The sequence below is a fragment of the Helianthus annuus genome, chromosome 5 (genome assembly GCF_002127325.2).
Source record: "Helianthus annuus cultivar XRQ/B chromosome 5, HanXRQr2.0-SUNRISE, whole genome shotgun sequence".
Classification (NCBI taxonomy): Eukaryota; Viridiplantae; Streptophyta; class Magnoliopsida; order Asterales; family Asteraceae; genus Helianthus; species Helianthus annuus.
In genome coordinates this window covers 172146806-172155539 of record NC_035437.2, presented here as the reverse complement: position 1 = coordinate 172155539, position 8734 = coordinate 172146806, and the positions used below count along the sequence as shown (strand labels likewise).

General features: G+C 30.9%; 1 protein-coding gene across 1 annotated transcript; it reads left to right on the top strand.

Moving 5' to 3' along the window:
• The first annotated feature begins 337 nt into the window (after positions 1–337).
• On the top strand, positions 338–1600 carry LOC110944103. Its single transcript, XM_022185817.1, has 3 exons — positions 338–896; positions 951–1078; positions 1220–1600. Exons 1-3 carry the CDS (start codon positions 338–340, stop codon positions 1598–1600), a joined length of 1068 nt encoding a protein of 355 aa, XP_022041509.1.
• Positions 1601–8734: the final 7134 nt, after the last annotated feature.

The following is an 8734-nucleotide window of genomic DNA, read 5'->3' as shown; positions in this document are numbered from 1 at the left end:
CACAAACCCAAATATCTAAAGAAAAAATTCCACACACCAAAAGCATGGGTGGCCATGAGGGTATACGGTGTGGTTGAGAGATGGGGGCGGCAAAGCCGTTTGCCGCGCGGCAAACACCGCCGCCGACCAAGTTTGGTCGCGGCAAAACAACGACATCGGTGACCCTATGCCGACTCGAGAAGAAGAAAGGGAAAAGGGGGGGGGGGGGGGCACTCCAACGGTTATATGACCGTTTGAAATAAAAAAAAAATTATTTTTTTTTAAAATTAAACTCTATATATATATCACAAACCATTTAACCATTTAACCAATTCCTTCTAAAAGTTTATCTTACAAAATGGCGGATGAACTCCCCCCGTTATGGTTCCCACCCATGAGTAGCGACGATTCATCCGATAGTAGCATTCTTTTTTTTCAAAATCTCATCGAAGAAGCCGAACTTCAAGATACCGGCACATCTAACCGAAGGAGATATATTGAACGTCAACGTGAGGAGGGGCATGAGACACTCATGGCGGATTATTTTGTCGAAGACCCGAAGTACAACGAAGATATCTTTCGGCATAGGTTCCGTATGTCGAAACGTTTGTTTCTACAAATTGTGTCCGATGTGGAAGAGAACGACCCGTGGTTTGTAGAGGCCCCCGATGCGCGAGGTAGGAAGGGCTTTACGCCCTTGCAAAAGGTGACATCGGCTATTAAACAGCTCGCAACTGGAAACACTCCAGACGAGAACGACGAGTACTTGCATATGGCCGAAAGAACTTCCCGCGAGTGCCTAGAATATTTTTGTGACACGGTTTGCAAAATATATGGTCCAGAGTTCTTACGTAGACCGACAAGCCACGACATGGCACTTTTATACCAAGCTCATGAGGAAAAACATCACCTTCCAGGTATGTTCGGTAGCCTTGATTGCACACATTTTGTTTGGCGTTTTTGTCCGACAGAGTATCGAGGCCAATACATGCGAGGAGATCATAGATACCCGACTATTATGCTCGAAGCGGTTGCTTCTCAAGACTTATGGTTTTGGCATGCTTTTGCCGGTCCACCGGGTTCTCAAAACGATATCAATGTTCTACAACAATCTCCGTTATTTTTAACGGAACGAAATGGAACCGCGCCAAAATGTCCATTTTACGTTAACAACCATTTATACAAACGTGGTTATTTGCTCGTGGATGGAATCTACCCTTCGTGGTCCGTGTTTGTGAAGTCGATCCCTTACCCTCACGAAGTAAACGAAAAGAAATTCAAGAGGCAACATGAGGCGGCAAGAAAAGACGTCGAACGGGCTTTTGGTGTTTTGAAGGGGAAATGGGGTGTGTTGAGTCGACAGATGCGAGCAAGATCGGTTAAAAAAATTAGGAATGTCGTGTACACGTGTATTATTTTACACAACATGATTTTGAAAGACGATGGAAAGGCGATAGCACCGGTGCACATTCGGGATCCTCCGGTCGAGCCGGCTCTAGACGATACGGTGTTGGGCGAGTTGTTGAATGAAGACACCCATTGGAGACTCAAACACGATCTCATAGATCATCTCGCAAGTCAAGATTTACCCCATCTTTTGGCCGATTCCGACGAAGACTAGTTTAAATTGTTTCATGCTAATGTAATTTTATTGTTTTTTAATTTAGTGTAACTTTGATGTTTTTAATTTAATTTATGAAAGTTTATTGTTTTTAATTTATTTATATTAAATTAATTATTGCAAAAAAAAATAATCATAAAAGTTTACCACTTCAGCAAGTGTTTAAACCAATGCCAACACTTTTCAGCAAAGTTTAAACACTTTTGCCAAATTGACATGGCGCGCTCTGATTGGTCAGTTTTTTCTTTTGCCACTTTATAGTGTTTAACCACTCCTTATACCCTGATAATTAACAGGGAAGGCGAGGGGCCCAATGGTAATTATGCTTTCTCACGGTTTAAAAGCTCAATGTTATTATTTTTTGTTACAAGACGAAAAATAATAAATTAAAATATTTTTTATAACAAATTCTTACTCACCATGATCTAATGGTCTAGTGGTATGTTGTTCCCCCTTACAAATATAAGGTTATGGGTTCAAATCTTTATCGTTTATCCATTGAGACTCGAACTATTTCTTGACAAATATCCTAAATTCATGTATATTGCGTATGCATGTATTTATACGTATAGTATTAAAGCTAAGAATGTGTTAATGAGTACAATCAGATTGAAGGATGTGGACTGGGATGGAAACGCCGAAGCGGCATGGATGAGGTGGCGTTGTGATACCGGTGAAACACCCCTTACCCACATGGTACGGCCCAAAAAGATCCCGATTTAAGGTGTGAGTGCCGAAGATGATGCCCAAAGCTGTGGGGTGAACTTTTGTTTTTTTTATTATTTGCAATATAATTTGATTGTACAATATTAAGATAGACAATAATGTGAACGGTGATGATTCAATTATGTATACTATTCTTTGATCATAGACTTTTGATTACAAAAAAATAAAAAGATAATATGATGTAAGTAACATGATTGAAAAAACCTTATAAACTTAAAAGTAGGTAGGTTCGATTATTAATTTATCTGAAGAGAAATCTAAAGCATTTGGTTTATTAATCTATAATCACTTGCAAACCCATTTGTAGATGAAATGCTATTTTAATTACTATTTATACACACACATATATTATTTTTATATGTTTAATTTTATTTTATATTTTTTATTTATAAAAAAAGTTATTGTATAACAGACTCACAACACCACTAAATCAACGTCTAAATTTTACACAAATGTCCAACACAAAACTAAAATCCGCACCACTTTACGGACAACACTTTACTACACTCATTATTACCACTAGGCATGTTCGTCTCAAGCTTTTTAGGAGCTCAAAGCAGATAATAAAATTTGGGCCATTTTCGTAAAAGAAATTGTTGCGGATCATATGATTTTTATATCATCTACGATTATGCATAATTTTAGATCACAAACTCAGTTGTTAACAATTTTGAAGACTAACTTATCTCCATATAATCTCTTTTTCAATTTTAGAGGCATTTTATTTCACTCCTACTTGAGCCTTCTCTACCACCAGGGGCGCAACATAGTGGGGGTGGGAAGGGGCATCTGACCCCCCGAATTTTTCGCTCAGTAGTGGTGATTATGTAGTTTTCGTATAGAAATTTTTGGGTATATACGTTTTCGCCCCCCGGTTTTATATAAATTTTTGGGTATATACGTTTTCGTCCCCCCGTTTTATAGAAATTTTTGGGTACATACGTTTTCGACTCTCCGGTCAGAAATCTCAAGCTTAGGCACTGTCTACCACCGCCCACCAGGCTAGAAGCCCTAAATCAACTCACAAAGTTTTTATTCATTGTTACAATTTGGAAAAAAAAATGGTTCAACTAATCTATTTTGGATATCTATCATCGAAAATTTATAACTACAAACAAAAATAAAAGCAAATATTCTTTAAAATTTAAATACTTGGTGGTCCTAAAAGACATTCAAAGGTTGCCTCCCAAATCATTTGAATGTGAAGTAACCAAGGATCCAAAGTCACTTTACATATGTATATTTTTTTGACATATATACAATTAAACCGAATTTTAGTTTTCTTTTTCGACACCCACTCCAACGGTTTACTCGATCTTTTCCCGTTTTTCTTTTAATATTCTCGTTTATATTAATGTTAAATAGTTACTTTTCAATAATCATATTTCTATTTTTTGCAAGTGTGGAACTAACTCTGTGTTCCCGAGTTAAGTTAAGGGGAGAAAAGAAATGATTTTCTCATTTTCTTTTCTCTTCTCTCCGTTTCTTTCCAAATTGGAAAGATTAAATTTAGGCAAAAAATCTCTCATTTTCTCTTCTCTTCTCTCCTTTAATGAAACTCTGGAACACAACTAAAAATTATTTCCTTCTAAATCTTTTCTTTTCTCCCATTTAATGAAACTCGGGAACACAGTGTAAGTGTAGAGGTCTAAAGTTATAAAACTAAAGTCAATTGCATGAATGATTTAATTCTTTATCACATCAGGTAGTTTTCTAGTTTTGACTTTATACTAAAAAAACACAGTTTGATCTTTACTAGTCGTCAAACTGTTATGAGTTTCGATCTAATCACTAAAATAAGTTTCAAAAAATTGACAACTAATAACATGTCATTTTTATTCTTATACTTGAAATTTGTTTTATTTATATAAAAAAACCTCGAAGCCTTCCTTTTAATTACTTTGTGTTAGGGATGTGCATTTGAGATTTGGTACTGGTATCGGTACCAAATTTCTCATACCGAATTTTTTCGGTATCGATTACTTTTTGGCGTTTTCGGTACGGTACCGGTATGTTATCGAATTTTACACACAAATACCGGTATCATACTGTACCGAATGTTTTCAGTACCGGTACTCATATTTGGTGAATTTCGATACCGGTATTCTTGAAACCGATCAATATAAGTACCTAGCTCATACCTACATTGTGCCCCCACTCATATCTAAACTCCAACGTATAAATATTATATAGAAAAATATGACACTCGTATTTCATAACACTTGTTTATAATATAAAACAAGTAATAATCTAAATGAATTCCCTAAAAATAGTCCTAATTTTTTTCAAATATTACATTGAGGAAGATCGTAAAATATTTCACGATAACAATTAACAATTAAGACTTATTGCTTCTTTTATCGTGGTATTTTTCAAAGGCAAAGCTTACTCCTATCCTATTACACTAATTATTAAATAACCTTCTTGCTTAGATTTGAACCTAGGATCTTTCCTCTAAGACCATGTGTAGTGGTAAGTTGGTATAATGCCCCCACCATGGGGCATTATCCGACACGTGTCATCCTAGTCAGCGTTGGGGCATTATAGAAAAAGTGGCGTAGTAGGGCATTATGCCAATAACCACATTCAATCAATAAATAATTATTATTTTTTATAAAAAAAAAGAGTTAAAAAAAAAGTAAACTATGTATGTCAGTAGTCAAAGATAGATGGCAGATTCCCATTGGTCTTCATGTGATTACAATCAAACACACCGGCGTTTTAAAAATCACGCCTCATTCCTTTTTCTTTTAAAATAACGCCTTAAAACGCCCCCTGTAATGGGGGGTTGGGCGTTTTCGGGCAATTTTTTTTAAAAAAAACGCCCCACTACGGACGGTCTAACAGAATGGGCCTCTACCAAATGAGATAGCCATACATTAGTTTTTGTTAGCTCATATTCTATATTTTTATCATAAAGTTACTCATGTAACATACGAATACTTAAATTATCTATATATATTAATAAATGAGATGATTTGGGCTATGTGTCATTGAATGGTGGAGCCATTTTGCTGATGTGGCATCCATTGGTTTAGTGAACCTTGATTTTGGGAGGGAATTCATGTAATTCTCTATAAACAAACCAACTTTCACAAAACACAAACCTAAAACCAAAGAAATACGCGGGATCCGAAAAAGTTTCGGCCGGGTTTCGGGTTTTCCAGATTACCCATTTTGAATATGGGTCCTTTAAATTATTTTTACTCAATTATTGTGCATACCAATTCTTAACCGGTGATCTTCATTCTCTCTGTTCTCTCTCTTCTACCTACCTTCTCCGATCACAAGCTTAAATCAAGAAATCCTTCACAAATCAAAGCTAAACTACATGATCCAAGCGAAATAGTCTTTGTTTATGTTCTCCGATCACAATCTTCAACCAAGAATCCGGTTCAAATCAAAGGTAAATAGACCAAATCGAACCAAGATCTGCGTTATTTATGTTATTCGACTTTATACAAAGTTGATTTTATAAAGATTGTTTCGATTGCTAAAAACCATTTTTTTCTGATTTCTGTAGATCCGATCAAAAAAATTAAAGGTATGTTGTTATTTATGTTATTCGATTGTATACAAAGTTGATTTTATAAAAATTGTTTCGATTGCTAATAACGTTTTCTTTGTTCTTATTTATGTAGATTCGATCAAAAATTAAAGTTGATTTTATAAAAATTAAAGGTATGTTGTCATTTCTGTAATTTTTTTGTTGTTGATGATGATTTTAATTCTCCGATTCAAATCTTATGAGTGGATCTATTCTTGATGTCTTCAAAGAGTGATGTTGTTAGTGATTTTTTTATTTTGGTTTTTATTTTTTCTTGATAAACCCTAAATTTTATGCAACTGCCGGACTCTAAATCTTCGTTGAACTGAAGAGGTAAGTTTAATTTTATGGTTGTTTTGGTGTTTTTTGATCCGATAATTGTTATAGGTTAAATCGTTTATGCTAATCTGTATAATTTTTTTAGTTATTTTTATTATTTTTTTATTTTTGAAAATCTAACTATGATATTTTTTAAAATTTGAATGTCTTTGTTTCCTTAGTAACAAATTTTGTATTGTATTAATTGTCAATCCATTAAAGATTTTGTTATTTCCTTTTTTTAGTACGATAATTTTCTGGAATTAAGGATTCTATTTCTATAAATAAATGGTGATTTATTTTTAGTATGATAATTTACGGGATTGGATGTTAGTTATTTAATTTTCAGAACTCAAATTTTAAATTTTAAAATTTGAGGTTTCTATTTTAAATTTTAAATTTAAAATTTTGAGCAATTTTAAATTTCGTTAGTGATTTATTTTTAGTATGATAATTTCCGGAATAAAGGTTTCTATTTCTATAAATAAATGGTGTTACGTTTTTTGAAACTTCAAATTTAAAATTTTAAAGTTTCTATTTCTATTTCCGAAATTCAAATTTTAAATTTAAAATTTTGAGCAATTTTAAATTTCGTTAGTGATTTATTTTTAGTATGATAATTTCCGGAATTAAGGTTTCTATTTCTATTTCTGGAATTCAAAGTTTTAATTTAAAATTTTGAGCAATTTTAAATTTCGTTGTTGATTTATTTTTGAAACCTCAAATTTAAATTTTAGTGATTTATTTTTAGTATGATAATTTTCCGAAATTAAGGTTTCTATTTCTATAAATAAATGGTGATTTATATTTAGTATGATAACTTTTAGTATGATCATTTACGGCATTGGATGTTAGTGATTTAATTTTCAGAATTCAATTTTTAAATTTTAAATTTTGAGGTTTCTATTCTAAATTTTAAATTTTTAAGCAATTTTAAATTTCGTTAGTGATTTATTTTTAGTATGATAATTTTCCGGAATTAAGGTTTCTATATCTATAAATAAATGCTGTTACGTTTTTTAAAACCTCAAATTTAAAATTTTAAGGTTTCTATTTTTATTTCCCGAATTCAAATTTTAAATTCAAATTTTAAATTCAAAATTTCGAGCAATTTTAAATTTCATTAGTGATTTATTTTTAGTATGATAATTTTCGAGAATTAAGGTTTCTATTTCTATTTGAGGAATTCAAATTTTAAATTTAAAATTTTGGGCAATTTTAAATTTCGTTAGTTATTTACTTTTGAAACCTCAAATTTAAATATTCATGATTTATTTTTAGTATGATAGTTTTCCGGAATTAAGGTTTCTATTTCTACAAATAAATGGTGATTTATTTTTAGTATGATAATTTTTAGTATGATAATTTACGGGATTGGATGTTAGTGATTTAATTTTCCGAATTCAAATATTAAATTTTAAATTTTAAATTTTGAGGTTTCTATTTTAAATTTAAAATTTAAAATTTTGAGCAATTTTAAATTTCGTTAGTGATTTATTTTTAGTATGATAATTTTCCGGAATTAAGGTTTCTATTTCTATAAATAAATGGTGTTACGTTTTCTGAAACCTCAAATTTAAAATTTTAAGATTTATATTTCTATTTCCGGAATTCAAATTTTAAATTGAAAATTTTTAGCAATTTTAAATTTCGTTAGTGATTTATTTTTGAAACCACAAATTTAAATTTTAGTGACTTATTTTTAGTATGATAATTTTCTGGAATTAAGGTTTCTATTTCTGTAAATAAATAGTGATTTATTTTTAGCATGATAATTTTTATTATGATAATTTATGGGATTGGATGTTAGTGATTTAATTTTCAGAATTCCAATTTTAAATTTTAAATTTTGAGGTTTCTATTTTAAATTTAAAATTTTGAGCAATTTTAAATTTCGTTAGTGATTTATTTTTAATATGATAATTTTATGGAATTAAGGATTCTATTTCTATAAATAAATGGTGTTACGTTTTCTGAAACCTCAAATTTAAAATTTTAAGGTTTCTATTTCTATTTCCGGAATTCAAATTTTAAATTTAAAATTTCAAGCAATTTTAAATTTTGTTAGTGATTTATTTTTAGTATGATAATTTTCCGGAATTAAGGTTTCTATTTCTATTTCCGGTATTCAAATTTTAAATTTAAAATTTTGAGCAATTTTAAATTTCGTTAGTGATTTAATTTTGAAACCTCAAATGTAAATTTTAGTGATTTATTTTTAGCATGATAATTTTTCGGGATTAAGGTTTCTATTTCTATTTCTATTTCCGGAATCAAATTTTAAATTTAAAATTTTGAGCAATTTTAAATTTCGTTAGTGATTAATTTTTAGTATGATAATTTTCTGGAATTAAGGTTTCTATTTCTATAAATAAATGGTGTTACGTTTTTTGAAACCTTTTTTTGTTTGTTTCGGTTTTATATGTTTTATCGCTATTATGAGTTTATTTCTATAAATAATTTATCGTTCTTACGTGTTTAAAACCGTTCACATTTAATTTGCAGGTATAGATTTGAGTAACAACAGTCCTTGATTGAGGACG

Coding starts and splice junctions, on each gene's coding strand:
- LOC110944103 (XM_022185817.1), top strand. CDS start 338: ATGGCGGATGAACTCCCCCCGTTATGGTTCCCACCCATGAGTAGCGAC. Junction 897..950: donor GGAAAAACATCACCTTCCAG/GTATGTTCGGTA, acceptor TTTGTCCGACAG/AGTATCGAGGCCAATACATG. Junction 1,079..1,219: donor GTTCTCAAAACGATATCAAT/GTTCTACAACAA, acceptor GTGTTTGTGAAG/TCGATCCCTTACCCTCACGA.